At 33.1% G+C, this 19,545-nt stretch overlaps 1 protein-coding gene across 1 annotated transcript in view; it reads right to left on the bottom strand.

The window, feature by feature from the left end:
* Positions 1-16,759: 16,759 nt before the first annotated feature.
* LOC145318653 (sex peptide receptor-like) overlaps positions 16,760-19,545 on the bottom strand; it is a 55,981-nt gene continuing 53,195 nt past the window's right edge. The window contains exons 16-17 of the mRNA XM_080160066.1: positions 17,665-17,730; positions 16,760-17,106 (exon numbers count right to left, since the gene is read on the bottom strand). Of these exons, the coding sequence (XP_080016192.1) occupies positions 16,995-17,106; positions 17,665-17,730 (178 nt within the window). The 3' untranslated portion in view covers positions 16,760-16,994. The remainder of the gene's footprint in view (positions 17,107-17,664; positions 17,731-19,545) is intronic.

Below are 19,545 nucleotides of genomic sequence, written 5' to 3'. Positions count from 1 at the left end.
GTGCACACCGACTTCCGAAGCCGCATGTAACTCAAAAATCTGGTCTTGGTAGGGGCAATCCTGTTCGTAAGGATCCAAGGTAAATGAGCTAGTACATTTTTCACAATCGGTTTCCTTATGTTCTTTGCATAAAAATTGCCCTCTAGATAGATTGTCGGCATTGCAATGGTCCCTACCCTTCCTATGAATTACTGTAAAGTCAAAACTTTGGATGAAGAAAATCCATCTCAGAGTTACACCATTTATTGTTCCTTTTTGCCATTTTTTGTAATGAACTAAGGAAATCGAATCTGTACGTACAATAAAGTTTCTAAATCTTAAATAATGAAGAAAGGTTTTAAGAACAAATACTAGACATGCTAATTCGCCTTTATAACTTGGATAATTTTTCTCTGCCCCGTTACATTTTTTGGAACATATTCCAATAATTCTTTCTTCCCCCCCCTGGTTTTGGCTGAGAATTCCAGCAAAATAACTTGTAGAAAAATCTACATCTACTATAAAGGGGTTAGGATTATCCCACTGGGGATAGCCTTTACTTATAGAATTTGAGAACATATTTATGAAATTTTCCCAATCTTTTGATAGGGAATCGGTCCATTCGATAACTTTATCGTTTCTGTGTTCATCTAGGGTACAAGAATTTTTTGCATAGGATGGGAAATAGGCCCTATAATAATTGGAGAAGCCCAGGAAACGCTGGAGTTCCTTGCCTGTCCTGGGCCTGCTCCAATTTTTAATTTGTTCTAAATATTCGGGGTTCATTTTAAGTCCTTGGGAACTGACTATATGACCTAAATATGTACATTCGGATGTGAAAAATTTACATTTGGCTAGATTTAACTTAAGTTTTGCTATTTTTAGGACTCCGAAGAGTTTTCTGAGATGCTTCAGATGCTCCTCAACATTTTTTGAGAATATAATAAGATCATCAAGGTAAGAAATTATAAATTCGTATAAGCCAGGGATAAGGGTTAGGACTCTGTCCATCAAATGGCAGAAAACACTTGGCGCGTTACACAGTCCGAACGGCAGTTTCTTGAAAAGATACTGCCTGTTAAGGGCTGTGAACGCTGTCAAGTGTTTACTTTCCTTCGAAATGGCTAGCGCATGGAATGCGCTAGTCAAGTCGAGGGTGGTAAATACATTGCCAGTGCCTAATTTTTCTAAATTACTAGAAATCAAGGGAAGGGGCCAATTAATTTTTCGTGTTACACTATTAAGCGCACGAAAATCGATAACGAACCTAAGTTTGCCTTCCCCCCCAGCTGTTGGTTTTTTCTTTACCGCAAAGATTGGGGAGGACCACTCGCTGTAGCCCTCCTCAATGACGCCCCCCCTTAGCCAGTTTTCAATTTGTTCTTTTAATTTGGCTTCGTATAATGGGTTTAATTGAATGTTTCTAGCCTTAATAGGTTTAGCCCCGGGGATCAAGTCTATTTTATACTGTAAGAGATCGCAGTTACCGATATCGGCATCGTCAACCGAAAATATATCGAAATGATCAAGGCATAATTTTACTACCTTTTTCTTCATCCCTGGGTTATTTTTGATAAGATCACTATTTTCTAAGTCTAATTTTTCTTTAATGAATTTAATTCTTTTAAGAAGTGTAGTTCCTGACAATTCATTTATTTGATTAATATTTTTATTGCAGGAATTTGGGGAATCTGATTCAAATTCAAAGCAATATCCAACTTTAACGTTATTCAATAAGGTAATATTTTTTCCTGCTAAATTGACAAAATTTACCCAACATTCTCCCTTCTCATTTACATTATAAATACCCTCCATAAGCATCAAGCCGTTATGGCTTGTCATTTTAGAATTATTTGGGGATATATACAGCTTCCTATTTTTTTGATGGATAGGTATTGTTATCACCGTTGTATTCCCCCCCGGCAAGAATGTTGTTTTCTTTGCTAATTTTACGCATGTTTTATTTTGTTTTAATGTCCCAGTCCCCCCCTGGTTACTCCAATTTATTCCTGGGATAAGGGAGTTTTGTTCCGTATGAACATTATTTGTAGGAATCAAGGGTATATTTTTACTTTCTTCAACTATGTTAATTGTCGAATTTTCTATTGGGATTTGCTCGCCAGTGGGGAGCTCGAAGGACAACTTATCTAGTAACAAATTAATTCGATTAACTTTGAGAAATTCATATCCTAGATTTATAATTTTAGACGTCGTTTCAGGGATGTAAAACGTTTCTTCGAATATTTTATCTGACCCATCAAAGCTGAATTTTAAACTTACGTGTCCTATGATATTTACTGGTTTTAAATCTACAGACAGAGCGCTAAGATTGGCAGGGGTGAATGTGATTTTATTATCATCTAAGATTTCTTTAGAAATAAGGGACCTAAAGTTATTTCCTGTATCCACTAAAGCGTGTTGCAGGAATTCCCCCCCCATGGGATTAAGAACTTTTAGTTTTGCACAGATAGGCATTATAAAATAAATTATATTTTTAGTCGAAGCCTAAGATGCATATTTTCCAAGATCCCCACCTCAGCGGTTAGACGATGGTAATCCTCACACAGAGATTTCCTGTGTTCCAGGTATAGTTGTCTGTCGAATCTTTTTAAATAATGAAATGTTTTAACAATATGGTTAATTGTTAAAATAATTTTATATAACTTTCTGGGTTTCATTAAGTTTTTATTAAGCGCTTTTCAGCTCCAGAAATTTCTTAATAAGCATGAGAATGTTGATAGTTCTAAAGAGACTACTAAACTTTAATACGGGTCCTTATTTATATACTTGGATATATGATAAAAACCTATCGGAATAAAATTGAACTAAAAAGTTTTTCGAAAGATTGAAAGGCTACAAAGTAGCTTAAAAATAAGTGTTCAGCTTGCAACTAACAAGACATTAAAAACAGACTGACTTATTTTTTGACTTATATCTGTATTTATACAAAATATAGTTTTACTAGTTAGTATTTGATTCACAATATCAAATTATATAAAGTTAGCGCTGAATTACAGCTCAAAAAATATTAGATATGACTAATATAATAAAGAGGGTCAATGATGACTGATTTATTATTCCGATATTGTTAGTATTTATACTTAGTTTTTCCACCTATGGGGTAGAACAAGTTTATATATTTACTAAAGTATAATTAATGCTGAAGTCAGCTTCAAAAATAAGAAGTGGTTTGTAGTAACTGCTTTGATAGTAACTGGCCTTGATTAATAATATGCATTCACTTTTATATAGACCTTTTATTCCGCTGGTAATCCTAGCGGAAGCTAATAGAACTAAATTTATTTTATTCTGCTAGTAATCCTAGCGGAAAATAATTTAATCAAAATGTTTTAAGATTTTATTGATCACGTTTTAAGTGATTAAAGTTTTTAATTTTTAACTGCTGCTTGATTGCAGCTCAAAAATCAGAGAGGAAATGATAACAACAAAGAACAACTGAATTAGATTTGGAAATTTGCTCGTATTTATACAGATTTTCCAGTAGACCCCCCCCTTCTTATTATTTACTTATATGGACCGCGGTAGCATTCTAGGCGACATCTTTCGGATACATAATAAATTAAATATAGTTCTATTATTGTCACTGTACAAAATGCAATAATATTTATCCATATGAATAAGTTATTATACATAATTGCTGAAATATTTCAGCTACAAAAATCAGAGGCTAAGAGTGTGCAACTCTCAGATAAAATTGATACTGAGGATTTAACTCAAAAATCATTGTTTATATACAGATAATTTGCTTAAGGTCCCCTAGCGGTTAAAAATTGAACTAGAATGTTTTAGATTCTTATATATACACTCAAAATATACGATATTTACATTTTAGATAGATCATGCGATATTAAAAAATAAATACTACTAAATAGAAAATAGGTATTCACTTGTTGGCTTCTTTATAAAGACTATTAAATTTTAAAAAATGGAAATATTAAGTGCATGTGAAATGCTCCTCAGGTTACCTCCCTATTTCCCCCAATTTCCTGTATCAGCTACATTTGGATAGGGAAAGGAGGGGAAGGAGTTTATTTTGTGTTGCTTAGTCAGACTTAATAATAACAATTTGTTTTATTTTTTCGCGCCAAAGCATTGCTTGGCAAGGGATATTTGATATTAAGGAATTTGCAAGTTTAGCTTGACATGGGATATTTTGTTTATCTTTCATATCAAAATATGAAATTCATTCAGCAAATTTTTATTTTCTGGGATAGGGACAATTAATATCGCATATAACCACTTATTTTTTACATCTAATGGACGTGATTTTTAACAATCGCTTGTACATATTTATCTATTTCAGATTCCTCGCTGGCTTCCTGATCCATTTGGTTGATAGTTTTACGTGCATACTGCTCAGGTATTTTATTACTATTACCCGGAGCTTTTCTAGGTGGTGTGAATTTACTCCGTGTTTTACCAAAGCGGGACTCAGGATGTGGGGGCTCCCCAGCTTTCTTTTTGTTGCAATTCTGCACTACATGGCCAGGGATATTACAATGCCAGCATTTAATATTTTTACTCCTCCCATTAAAGGCTCCTATAACGCCCTCGATTTGATCCCAAGCAATAGGATCATCCTCATGATCTACCCACGAGGGAACCTCGTCAGGTTCTTCGGTTAAGTTTTCCTTATACATTGCCGTGTTAGTGGGGGTATTATCTTCGATAATGCTGATTATGGGTTGTTTTTTCGTTTCCGCAGAATTTTTAGGTAGGAACATTTCCATGGCTTGGGAATAGCAAGCCGAAAGGTTTTCCTTGCTAATATGGCCAGACCCATCCCAATTAACGTATCTTTGTCCGAGGTTAATAAGTTTATTTAAGTAAGCGTTATAATCGTCCAAAAATTGCATACTCTCGACGTAATTGGCCATGTCCATGGCAAGGTTGGTATACAGCAGATTTTTGCTAACGTTAAGATAGAATTCTTTCCACTTCTTTTTAGGTATGAGGCCAGGATTCATGAGTTTGAACACCCTAAGTTTGTTTTCAAAATAGGTGTCAAGGGGTTGATTAGTCTCCTGTTTTAGGTTGTAGAAGTACTGCGAGGCTACTTCTGGATCCGAGAAAGGAGTGACCAGCCTCCTAATCATCAGGTAATAACTTAAGGCAGATAAGGCCTGATTTCTTTCAGGCGTAATTAGGTCTCCTAATCGTTCCCCTCTAGAGTCATAAATTCGCTGGTATAAAATATCCTTAAAAAGGATTGGGTCACAGATTCTGTATGTCTTTGCAACCCTCCACAAATTAGAAAAGAAATTATCAAAGTCGGCCCTGCCGTCCCACCTAGGGGCATCCCTCGCAAAATCGGAATCCCATTTTTGTCCTTTAATAAAGCATTCTTTAATAAAATCATCGTCGGCGGCGCTAGTTGTTGCCGTCGCGGATGTGCCTGTGTTTGGTGTGTTTCTTGTAGAGGGTCTTGTCGCTACATTGGGTGCAGACCGTGTAGGTCTACGGAGGGGCTCTAACGACTTAATCCTATCAGGGATAAAGGGAAACCTTTCTAATAAGGTTTTTTCATATTCCGTTAGAGAAGTTTCTCTTACATTCATCCAATTGTCATTATCCGCCGGACCTATAAAGCCTACAATTGAATAGGCCATACAACCTGGGGCTGTAATTCTATCCTTGGCGACCCATTCGATCACGTTTATCTTTTGCTGGACCGATAGCCGGTCATAAAAAGTGGCATTAATTGAATCATCACCTATGGTGTTAAAATGAGTCGTGTTAAGACTTTCGTTTAACGTTTTTTCCGCAAACAATGGGCCAAGATTTCCGTCCGCTGGGAGTTTTGATACTCTACGTTTTAGATCTAAGATGTCGGTGTCGGCTAATAATCTGCGATGTGATTCCGTGTCCTTAAACCCTGCCCATTTTGTTTCTATTTCGAGCTTCATAATCTCGGATTCTTGTTTTATTATATCTCTATAATGTGACGAGTATTCGTTTAACTTAACATTTAACGCTTCCGTTATGAGTTCTTTGATTTTTTCAGGGGAAAGCGGGTCAGACTGCTGCTGCGAGGTACCAGGGACGGCCGGAGCCGGCGGAGGCGGCGGATTTTTGGTTTTATCATTATCCCCTTTCTTGGCATTATCGGTCATGGTGCTGGAGTGTAGTGTTCGTTAACACTGCTTTGTCTACCACGAACTTTTTTAAGAACTTGGAAATATCCCTTTCTTCCTGTTTTAGGGAGAAAATATGGAAATGTGTGAAATTAAATACTAGTGTGAAAATAAAAGGCGGGTTCCTTTTTATCTTTATTTGGCAGTTTGCCACGAAATAATTATTAGAAATATTCTGTAACAAATTGTTACTATAAACTGCTTCCGTGAATAAACTTAGTTATCAGGAAAATATTAATTTCACTTTGCAATCGAAGCTACTTTACAATTTAATTTTGTCTGTACGTTAATAATTATCTATACCTTCCCCCCTCAAAAATTGAGTGGTAGACAAGACTGCGCCAAAATGACGTATGAGGGGATGTACAGACAGACTGGAATACGAGTATAGAGTAGCTTCGATACAATTAAATATCAATAATATAACAAAGGTATTTCTAAAAAATACAACATTTATTAAACAATTAAACTGGTTAGAATAGGCAGATTAATGGGATTATTATTGTAGGATATATTTAATATGATATCAATTAAAGGCTTGGACGTCTCGTTTTCTGTACAGGACAGAAAACCACGTGCACGGGAATATGGGACTAAGACTGTCGACAACCTAGCATATAGGTATACAGTCTACCAAGTGCAAGCTGAGGGAGAGATGTTCTCACAAGGCCTGCATAAAATCAACTAGCCCTCAACACAGCAGGATGGAGTATAGTGGCGGTTACAAGTGGAGGTCTGACTCAGCCAGAGAAGTATAGGAATGTGGACAGGGATGGAGATACATAAACTTGGATGGTGAATACCACACTATGCTATCAGTTGGTATGTCTATTTAAAGCTCAGATACATTTGAGCTTTACTCTAGAAACTTTATGGAAATTAGGGCTGAATTCAAAAAGGTAATAACTCAAAAAACTTTGTTTTTAAAACTTTTTTGGAGAGAAGCCTCTTTTTTAATTGAAGTAATAGAATAGAGGGGGCATGACTAATATGTAACTCTCCCTCAAGACAGGGACCCTGTCCCGATTTTGTATTAGCTCATTTAAATCAGCTGATAGCTTAAGATATATAATCACAACAGGGTCCCTAATAAAGAAGAAGAAGCAACTTGCAAGCAGACAAAAAGGGTGTCTATCATTGAGACAGGTAGTTGTCAAGATTATACATCTATACTATACATTTATTCTCTTTAACAAATATTTTTGGCTTTCCATCAAATAGTGATTATTATAATATAATTTACTTAGCTGATCTAGGACTCTCTTTACTGACCGTCTGTTTTTTTTAATTTGTTTGTTTTTTGTTTTGCCTTACTACTCATGTTTATTGTCATCCTTGGGTATTTTTTATGTTGTGTGTGTTAAATGACAAATTTTCGTGGCTGAAAAATTTGTTAAATATATTTGCTGTCATTTAAACCTAGATTAATGGATATTTTTTGTGTACTCAAATATTGTACTTATTTTTTTTGTAGCAAGGCTACTCTTATTATTGGGGTTTTCTGTTTGTCCATTCTGGGGCAAATAAGATTTTCTTAGCTTCTATTTCAATATTTTTTGTATGATATTATTATTAAGATAGACATGTTAAAATTATCCTATCAATTTCAAACTTTGCATGATAACTGTTAGGTAAAATTTATAAAGCTTATCCTGGGGCAAATAAGATTTTCTTGGCTTCTATTTAGGACAGACTGCTGATTTATTTTGTAAGGATATTTGTACATATAAAGATTTTCGTAATTTTCTATTATTTGTCTTATCTTTCTCACTCTCTTTTTCTCACTCATCCTCATAGTTTATGAACACTAAACATTTGTTTTAAATTTACTTTGTCCGTTTGTCTATCACTGGTTCTTTGTTACCTCGCTGCTTTGGGTGTTATCCTTGTTTAAAAAACTGAAGAAAACAGGGATCTAAAGGGATAAGGCAATGGCCGATACATTTATGTACATCCCAAATGATGATACACAAAATTACCTCTTCTCTAGATTAAATTTACTGGTTAAAACGTTTGAACACTCAACCAATAAAAATTCACTAAAGGCCCCAAAGTTATTAAGCCAACAAATAAGAAAACGTCAATATAAAATTTTGGGGACTAGTGTAATAAACAGTCCATTGTACTACTCTCTCTCTCTGCAAGGACATCTAATTAAGATGAAAAAATAAATGAAGTCTTTTTTTTTTAGAAAAGTTGGAGTAACAAAAAGAAGGTCAGCCAATACAATATGAAATATAAAATTTGAGACCATAAGGTGAATTTAAGGTGCGGGGGAGGAATTTATTGGACACCGTCCCCCATTTTCAAATTTAAGTAAAAAAAGGGAAAAAATTAAGGGGGGAGGATAATTTTTCTAGAGGAAAACCTTCTCTATAAGCAACTTTGGTGTAAAGGAGACCTATATATCTTGGATTTGCGAGATCCTTCCCTACAGATGAAAGATTCTTACTTCTCTATATATTAACAAAGATGACAACATCCATAAAAGCGAAGCTCTGAAATGGAAGAACAAACGTACATTAACACTTGTAGAGTGTCAGAACTGGATAAACTGAATATTAATGCATAAGTTTATACAAAATTGTAAGTAAATTTATTGCAAAACTGATTAAATACGTATTACTGTTTAAGGACATACTGACATTTTTAGGACAAGATTGTAGAGATGCTTCGCTTATAACATTGTAGCTTGTTAGGAATCCGTCTTCAAAGAATCAGATGAATAGGATAATTTCAACATACAAAAATTTGTTGTCAAAAAAGTAAAAAATCTGCTTGTTTTAAATGGACGTAAAGACCTTCTGGTAACGATTATAGAGTTGCTGCACTTTCTAATTCGTACCTAACTGTTATAGGAATCAGCATGCAAAGTTTGAAATCGATAGGACAATTCTAGGATGCCTAAATTAACGTAAAAAGCTATCCGTTACAAGACGGACGGACGGACCGACCCTAATTATAGAAAAACTTCGCTTTTAACCATAAAGTATAAACCTTGGAAATAATAGTAGAGTATACGCGCTACAGAAAATGATTTAGTGTCTTTTTGTTAACAAATTTACAACTCTTTCTTGTAAAATGTAAAAAGCTACGACCTACATCTAGCTTATACATGTTATTGCTACTACACAGGTAGGGAGGGAACAATAGGCTATTTATTATTACACATGTCCCCTAAGTTCTATAATAACGTTTTCTTATTCGTTAGCTTAACAACTTAAGTGAAATTTTATTGGTTGGTTTGTAAAGTTGAGTGTTTAAACGTTTCAACCATTAATTTTAATCTATTGAAATGATAATGTTGTATCGTCATTTGGGATGTACATCAATTTATCGGCCATTGTCTTATCCCTTTGATCCCTCATGTGATTGCTACTACATATCTATCATAAATCTCAATAATGAAAGACAAAATATATTACAAAGGGGGGTTAAGAGATAGAGAAATCTATACAAACAAGGATGACAATATCCATAAGTAGCGAAGTAATAAAAAAACGTAAAGCTATCAATGAGAGAAATTGCCTTACTCTTAAAAGAATTAAAAGTCATATTTAATTCAGCAATAGAGCTACCCGTCCATTTGTCTACAGACGTACAAATCTTAGAACAACTAGAAATTGATTTTAATGTAACCCCAAATAATTTTTAGAGCAGTCAGACCGCCAGGAATATGCACCATACTTACCATAAATATTAACTGAGAAAATCACGTTTCCCCTAAAATTTTCAAATGAAATAATTAAGTAGCTTGCTACTTAAAGAAAGAGAAACGAGAAATAATTTTCTCGTATTCATTCAAAACCGATTCTAATCCGGGGGATTAGAACCAGTTCTCGTCCATACGAAAAAAACTATGTCTTGCATCGTATTATATCCAGTTTTCTACGAATTAAAAAAATGTACTATTATGCTTTCGGCACCTCGGGGCTAAAAAAAGGTTTTAATTTTATAATTGTACATTTTATATCCGTGGAAAGCTGTTTATAATACGATGCGAGAAATAACTATCCTTTTAAACTTTCGAAAATTCCTAATACTTAAAGCTACTGGAAATGTCCGTATGTCAATTAGGATAAGTATTGTTGAACTGATTAGTCTACAATTAAGTAAGCTTGATATTAGTCTAAAAGCCAGTCACAGAAACTGGACGAAGCCCAATCTGTTCTACTTTTGATTCCAGTGACGTCATAAAAATGAGGGAGATGAGAGGAGAAGAGGGAAAGAAAACCCCTAAAAAAGAGATGGATAATCCCTCATTTTTATGACGTCACAGGAATCAAAAGTAGGACAGATTGGACTTCGTCCAGAAACTGCTCCAAATCATGATATTTAAAAATGGATTTGTATTAAAACTAACAATACAAATATTCCTTTAAAAATATTAATTATATTTTTCTTGAGAAACTGTGGATAATTTTAACATCATAAAATAAATTTATGATGTTAAAAAAGAAAATTCATCTCATCAATAATTATATTCAAATGGGTAGGTACTTACACACAAAATGACAGTTTAGCACTAATAGCCACCAACTCACCCCATTATTTTTTAAATAAATTGAAAATATCCGGGGGGGGGGGGGGGTGTAAACATGTTTATGGGCTGTATATTACACAAGTCCCCAAAGTTTTATAATAATTGACTTTTTATTGAATTTTGATTGGTTTAATAAGTTGACGTTTCAACCACTAATTGTAATCTAAAGAAGGGTTAATTTGTTTATCATTTATCAGGCATTGTCTTATCCCTTTAAATCATTGTGTATTACCAGTACCCAATCTTATTTAACCTAACCTAACCTAAGAAATAAATAGGGATGGGGGGTTCAGTGTTGATGATATACTTTGTGGGAAAACTCCAATGGGTAATTTAAAAACATGACTTTCATTTTTGATACGGTAAGCGAGTTAAAAGGAAAATATTTTTTATGTAGCCACATACGTCTAACAGCTAAAACGGCGCGCATAAAAAAAATAACTTAGATGATGCAATCTTACGTTGACCATTTTAGTCTGTCCGAATTTAGATGCCTTATCCAAAACAATTACACACTGCAAAGTTAAGAAGGATTTTATTACATAGATATATTAGTTTTTGGAAGAGAAGAGACAACCATTTAAAAATGATGCCTGTTTTTGTGCATATAGCGTAAAATCTCACTAACCGCAGTAGCAACATTTAAACAGATTACCCTAATTTTTTTATTCAAAGAACATGTCCTAACTTTTTGATTTTTCTTTAACCCATTTGTGACGAGCTCCTACAGCTCAAAGTCCATTCACAGGGGTTCAACAAAATAGATTTTTTCAATAATTACTCAACAGAATTCAAAAAGTAAGGTGTCAAATTAAAGATCTTAACATTTTTGTCAATAATGGCAGTTTTCTTCTTTTTTGTTTCGTTTTAGTACTTTAAAACAAACTTAATATTTAAATAAAAAAAAACCTAAATTACTTTAAAAAAAAGAGGTCTAAAAAAAACGATTGTATATCTAAATTCTATGGATTATTTTACATCTACTACCTACTAAAAGCACAGAATATCTATTTTTTTTTCAAATTACAAAAGTTAGGACACGTTCTTTGGGTAATACAGTCTGCTAATATTTATACCAAATAATGAGAGTAGCTATGCTGTTTTGAGTATAGTAACCATAAAAAAAAACATATTTACATGGATGTATATTGTATAACAACATGTAAATAAACATAATTCAGGAACAAGGGAAAATTCACTCGGAGGAAACAAAACAAAACACAAGACGTTCAAGGGGGAGGGAGGAAGCGGTGTTCATTCACACTTATTTAGAATCTTATTGTACAATAATATATTACTAGCGGCTAAGCCCCTAGAGGCCTCTAGGGACACTTGAGGAGGGAGGAGTTGAATCCCAATTTTTTTTCTAGGGGCGATTTCTCTTGAGAGAGTGGTGGTAATATCTCCTAAAATAGTTATAAACCTTTCCAGGATCTATTAGAAGCTACCCTGTAAAAGAGAACCTGATCGGTTCAGTGGTTAGAGAGATCCTTCCGTACAAACATACACACAGACAAACAGATATTATGTTACTTAATTATAAGGATTATCGGTTCCCTCTAAAGATCCTTAGCGCAGACGCTCGTCATAGAGGATGTTATGGGTTCAAATTAAGACCCAAACCATGTCATAACCAATTAGCATAGTCACAACTTTAAGACAATGGCCGTGAAATCAAAAGGTTGAAATGTTAAAATTGTTGACAAATTAGTTTCTTTTGACCTACTACAGAGGGCTAGCTCTAAGTTTTTATCAACCATCTCAAAAGGTATAAATATTAAATATAAATAAGATAACAAAACTGTTAAACAGACTTGCGAAAGGTAAAATTGTTATTCTTGGGATAAATTATCCCTTGGTCCAGCAGATAATAAAGAAAAATTTGTGCAAACAATATTTATTTACTTGGTAAGGAGAGCACAGCAGCAGAGGATTATACCACAATTTTTATACATTACAATTATACAACAACTTTTATACATATTATACATACATAATCTAGTTTTACAAGTATTATTATAGGAATAGCTGTGTTTAGTGTCCTAGAAAAAATGGGGATAGGTGTCACCGCTTTTGGCCCACCTATTCTATTGACGCCATAGTAGATGAAAAGAGAAGGAAGAGGGTAAAGAAACTTCCTAGAAAAGAGATGGGGTATAGGCAAAGACGTCCAAAATTTTTATTTTCAAATTTTTATCCCCCCCCCCCCAAATGAAAAAGCTTGGACGCCCCTGGGTATAGGGTATTTCCTGACGTCAATAGAATAGGTAGGCCAAAAGCAGTGACATCTATCTCCATTTTGCTAGGGCACTAAATACAGCTACTTGCTGGGATCGAACCTTTTCTTCATATGCTACTAGCAGCCAAATTGCTGTACAATACATAGATGTTTGGTTCGCTTTTCATGTGAACGGGCATAAAAAGGGCCTAAAAATAATTTAAAATAGGAATTCTTTGCGAATTTTAATAACCGTCAATAAAGATAATGATCTAATTAAGCAATATTTATTGTAAACTTTACTGGTTTCATTATAAAGACAAATAAAATCTAATAAATCTAGAATACCTATTATATTAGGTTAACTGTAGAAATATACATATATTAATACATTTTTGTATAATTTCATCAAATGATACATCACAAATAATTTATATAACAAATAAGTTACTATTAGATTCTATTAATAAAGTTTGCTAAAAGTTTTTATTCTGAAAACTGGTAAAAGATATCTTAATATAAATGCTACTTAAATAAGTATTTTAAATATTCTTTTAAAACCAAGATTATATAAATAATATTTTTTTATCATTAATCAGAGATGCCATTTGTCATTTAAAACTTTTGTGTGTTACTGTATTTTACTTTTTTTAAAGCGAAGGTTTTTCTATAATCGTCGGTTCGTCCGTTCGTCTGTAACGGATAGCTTTTTTCGTTAACTAGGCATGTTAGAATCTTATCGATTTGCATGGTAATTCCTGTAGTAGTTAGGTACGATTTAGAAAGCGTAGCAACTCTATAATCGTTACCAGAATGTCCGTACGTCCATTTAAACATGTTGATTTTTAACAAAAAAAATTATGTGATATAATAATCCGATTGATCTGATTTTCAGAATAATGAAAACCAGGGCTCAGTAGCCGCACCTTAGCCGCACATAAGCCTCAAATTTAAACCTGCTTGTGTGCAAAAAATGTATTGTCTGTTTAGGAACAGGTTTGCCATCCAGCTGAATTTTAAAGTTAAAATAAGAAGATTTCAATAAGGCTTACACGCGGCTCACGAGTAGCTGCCGAGCCCGGAAAAAAAACACTTTGTCAATTTGGTCCCTAAGCAATTTATTAATTTTTAAATAAATTTTTTAAAACAAACTGTCGAATAAAACTATTAACAAATATAAAACTATTAATAGTAACAAATAAATTTTTTTTGATGCAACAAAAACTAAAATTTTGTAAAAATAAAATAAAAATATTTTTTCTCTTTATAAATAGATTTATCAATCTTTATTAGAATCTGACAACTATAATTTTATCTATTTTCTTTCTAAATTTGACAAGACATTTTTATTATTAAATATAATTTTTTAAAAGGTATTCTTTAAATATTTAGGTTAACAAAAATACTAAAATCTGAATGCCAGTTTATGGTACATAGTTTTGAAAATGGTATTTATTCAATTACGTAAATGTGTCATATTATATATTTATCAAATCCGCTAATATTTAAATAGCAAGTACAACTGCAATAATCTTTGGGTTTATCTAAAGTAATAAACAAACAACCGAAAATCTAACCCCTCCCTGTTATTTTAAACTTCAATAAAAAAATAAGGGAGGGGGGTTCAATGCTTAACAAGGTATTTTGTGTGAAAACTCCAATCGTTGCTTCACATAAATAAAACAGTGATTTTTCTAAAATTTGAAAATAATGTTAATGCAAAAAATGCGTAAATGAGTGAACACTTTGCAAAAAAAAAACGAGGAAGATTTAGAATTTATTTAAATATTCATACCTTTATATTCTATTTGAAACAATGAGAAACCGGAGGGAAAAAAACAATTTTAAACAGTGTAGCATAAAGTAAGGAATACATATTTGGCAATTTTATCAATTTGAATCATCCTATGTTTACTTGTACTTAATAAACCAATTTTTTTTATAAATCCGACCTAAAAATAGAAATTTTGGGTATAGTCCCTTTCTTGGCAACGCTCCTTAAGGGGCGATTCTTCGTTTTTTCCACAGTAGCTTTCCTTCTAATTCTATCCCCTGCCTAACCCTGTAGAGCAATCACCTAACCCAATACAACCTAACCTAACCTAAAATAACTTATCAAAAGCCATTTTAAAAATACGATGAATCGCCCCTTAAGGGGCGTTGCCACGAAAGGGACTATTTCCAAAATTTCTTTTCAAATCTATTTTTTCATACTTTTCCTTAATTAGAAGATTAGCCAAGTCAAATTAGTTCAGTTTGTGTCAGTTTGAACTTAACAAAGTGTTTGATAGACGACAAAAACAGGTACAACATAATATAACATTTAATTGTAGGGTGGAAAGTCACTAAAAAATCATCCACGTGACGTCATAAAAATGAGATATTATTCATCTCTTTTTCAAGGGTCTTTTCCCACTTCTCGTCTCATCTCCCTCATTTTTATGACGTCACGTGGCTGATTTTTGAGTGACATTCTCCTCCTACATTTTGTTTTTTTGAGCATTTTTAGTATTTTTAATCTTATACAAATATACTTTAAATTCTTTACAAAAAATTTTGACCTATTTATGATTATTTGACAAAAATATTATAATTATATTCATAGATATGGTAAAACTATATTTACCCCTCTTTCAACAGAATAAAGGCATAAATAATTATTTTTATGCTTCTTTAAAAACATAGATTACAGACAATTTTCCACGAATATCAAAATAAAATCATAATATTAAAACCAGTTTTGTTGCCCTAACATGATTTTTAAATTTTGAAAGGCGGAACGCTGTCTATAATACGATGTGATAAATTAAACTATTGTTAATTCCTATATTCTGTATTGCTACTCATAAATATTCATAGATGATAATATATCATTATAATATACATGGTGCATTATTTGTCAAGTGGACCAGTTTTCTGCACTACCTCTCTGATTTTTCACCGCCAAAAGCGTGACTTTTGACGTTTTGCCGTTGATAGACACTTAGGATAGGAAGGAGTTGTTTTATCAAGATGAATCTGAAGTACTTTTAATATAGCTCAATTTACAAAAAAAAAATTAAGTGGTTTTACAAAAATCGGAGAGGTAGTGCAGAAAACTGGCTCACTTGACAAATAATGCACCAAATGAATATGTAATTGTACATGTATGCCTATTATCAATAATTATTCCACCAATAAATAAAGTTACACATCACCATATTAATTGTGAATCAATACTAGTACACAAACAGTTTATATAACAGTGCGACCCTAAAAAAATCATGGATCTAAAGGGATAAGACAATGGTAGATAAATTGATGTACATACCCAATGATGATACACAAAATTATCCCTTCTGAAGATTACAATTGTTTGGTCGAACTCAACTCAATGAAGCGACCAATCAAAAGCCCTCAAAGTTGTTAAGTCTACAAATAAGAAATAGTTGTTATAAAACTTTGGGGAGTAGTGAAATAAACAGCCCAATGATCCCTTCCCCCCTGCAAAAAAATACCTTTTTATCTACTACTGATATTGTTGTTAAAATAAAAAAAAACATCAATGTCCGAATGTCCGTCCATCAAAAGCGTTTGGGGGGCATAAATTTGATTCTGTTGACTGAGCAAAGCCTTCTCTATAATTCTATTTGTCTCTCTGTCTGTTGAAAATGATATCAAATATTCTATAAATTCTAGAAAAATAAACTTATGTTATAAAATTGGAAATACAAATTCAAATCAAAGGGTCGCACTGAGCAAGATTTAATAATTATTATATTTTACATAGAGCAACATAAATTTCATTTATAAAATGCAACTGAGATCTATTTTCATAAAATATTGCATTTTTATCTTCTTTTATTTATTGCTTTTAAAGCAATATTTTTATATTTTTTTCCCAGCGGAAAATTATATAAGAACACTATATAAAAATATTTTTCTTTACAAAAGATTAACTTACTTAATAGATGAATAAATCTAAATTTGTACAGATATAATAGTGTTCCTTTTTATATTTTAACATTTTACTACAAAAATACAATTAATCTAAATACATTAAGTAGTCCATTTTTAAATCACTTTGTAGCAGCGAGGCATGCTACTCTATAGTTAGTTTTTAGAATTCTGTGGTCAGTAGTCCGTTTTGTTCTGACGTACAGCACTGGTCTGTGGTGACGCCATTTCCATTCTTAAGGTTGGGTTGTCGCTCCACAACCTCGGTACTGCCTCTGAAAAATTATGAATAGGAGATTAGTATATAATTTACGCAATATTCCGTAAAATTGTGAGTAAGCTTCCAGTCAAATGCGCTTGTTAAGTCTAACTATTCTTAATGTTGAAAAAACGCATAGTGTAATTTAACGCATATCTAAAAGCAGTTTGACCTAATAAGCGCCTTTGACTGGAATCTTACTCACAACTTTACGCAATATTGTGAAATATTGTCTCAATAATGCTTCTAAGTAATTTGTGAAAAAAAGTTATTGATGGTTTTTTAACACTAATTTGCGTTGTATACTTTAATTATCTAGCATTTTTTTGTCTGTAAAATAACATGAATTGAAGACAAAATTTTTAACATCAATAATTGGAAGAAATATAAATCCCCCCCCCCCCCCCACGGAGTATTATTGGTAGTAATTTGATCCACCTTTGAGTAAGACAAAAAAAAGCACTTAACATTCCTCTATCCGTAAGGAACCCATTCCTCAATTTTTATTTTTTTTAAATCTTGATGGTTGTGTTAAAGGTGTCCAAAACTTTTTCCTGGAGAAATCACCCTTTACCTTTTCTTTACAGGTTGGTGCAAGATATCTGTACTTCCGTTCTGTTTGGGCTTCAAGTTAAAGAACCTAAAAACAATTCAAATTATTATGAATGTCAAATTAATAGTAAAGAAAATAAAAATGTAATGATTATACGCCAAATTTACCCCTTCTGTAGATTACAATTAGTGGTTGAAACGTTTGGACACTCTACTCGTTTAATCAACAAATCAAGTCAATAAAAGTCTCCAAAGTTATAAGGCCAACTAATAAGTAAACATTATTATAAAACTTTGGGGACTAGAGTAATAAACAGCCCAATGTCCACTCCCCTCCTGATAAATATTGATTAACCCTTTTCCTGAAGTTAAATGATTAAACGTGTACCAAATTAAAATTACGAAACTAATTTAAATGAATTGATTTAAATTTGATAGTATGAATTTTAAATCAAATTAGGTCGTAATTAAAAGCGAAGCTTTTCTATAATTAGGGTCGGTCCGTACGTCCGAACGTCCGTACGTCCGTAACGGATAGCTTTTTTCGTTAATTTAGGCATGTTAGAATTGTCGGATCATGGAAAGAAAACGAAGTTTCCGGTTCCATCGTATTTTCACAGTAGCTTTTGAAGGGTTATTTTAGGTTAGGTTAGGTTAAGTAAATGTTAATGATTGCCCCGCAGGGTTAGAAAATATGCCCCGCAGGGCTAGAGCCCCCCGCAGGGGCTAGAAGTATGAGAAAGTCTACTGTGAAAAAACGACGAAACCGGAAACTTCGTTTTCTTTCCATGATCCGAATTGTCCTATCGATTTCAAATTTTGCATGGTGATTCCTTTAATAGTTAGGTACGATTTAGAAAGCGTAGCATCTCTATAATCATCACCAAAATGTCCGTACGTCCATTTTAAACATGTTGATTTTTTTACTTTTTTAACAACAAATTTTTATGTGATCTGATCATCCGATTGATCTGATTTTTGGTGTATTGATTCCTGGGACAACAAAGTATAATGTAATAAGCGAAGCAACTCTATAATCAAGTCCTAAAAATGTAAGTATGTCCATAAACATTATCCTGAATCAAGCTGTTTTTCAACAAATTTACTTACAATTTTGCGTTGACTCTTATACATTTTTTATATTTTATATTTTACTGTGTCAAAATTTTAAATTAATTAGATATAAATATTTTTTAGAAGCAAAGCTATTCTAGAAAAATATCATGTTCGCCCATCTCAAATATATATAAGACCTATTTCCTAAATCTATAATACAAAGTAGAACGATGTTGTCCGTCTGTATGAAGCTTAAGATCTCAGTAACCACTGAACCGAATGGGCTCTACTCTTCATAGAATATACCACCTGGTTCTGTGTTGGTTTAAGATAATTTCTTGAGGGGTGGGACAACCCAAACTCCCTCCTCCCCAAAAAAATGTTACTTTTTAAATTTAAAATAGGGAGGTGGTCGACTAACCCCCCTACCCCCAAACTTTTTCCTTTTAAATTTGGAAAGGGGAATTTCTAATACCTCTTTGGGGGATGTCTCTAGTCCTATTATATAAAGAAGTAATTTTTTGTTTTGTCTGCAGCTTATGATTTCGACAAAAAACTGAACAAAATCGATTTCCGATTTTAGAGAAGTTTCACGAACGCCCCGGGATGGTTTTAGAATAATTTATTTTTAGATTTAATTCTTGGATAGGATTTTTGATATATTTCTACACATTCCCTAACGAATACAGAGCCCCTAGGAGCTAGGGCCGCAGCTTGTTCTATTATATAAAGTAGTAAGCTTTTTTGTCTACCCGCGACCGTGGCTCAACACGTAGTGCATCCGCTCGTCGTCGGAAAGGTGATAGGTTCGAATCTCGGTCCGACACCGCGTCATAACTAAAGACGT

The sequence above is a fragment of the Acartia tonsa genome, chromosome 5, assembly GCF_053477335.1.
Source record: "Acartia tonsa isolate MP-2025a chromosome 5, ASM5347733v1, whole genome shotgun sequence".
Classification (NCBI taxonomy): domain Eukaryota; kingdom Metazoa; phylum Arthropoda; class Copepoda; order Calanoida; family Acartiidae; genus Acartia; species Acartia tonsa.
Note: the sequence above shows the minus strand (reverse complement) of the source record. Positions and strands in the feature narration are given on the sequence as shown.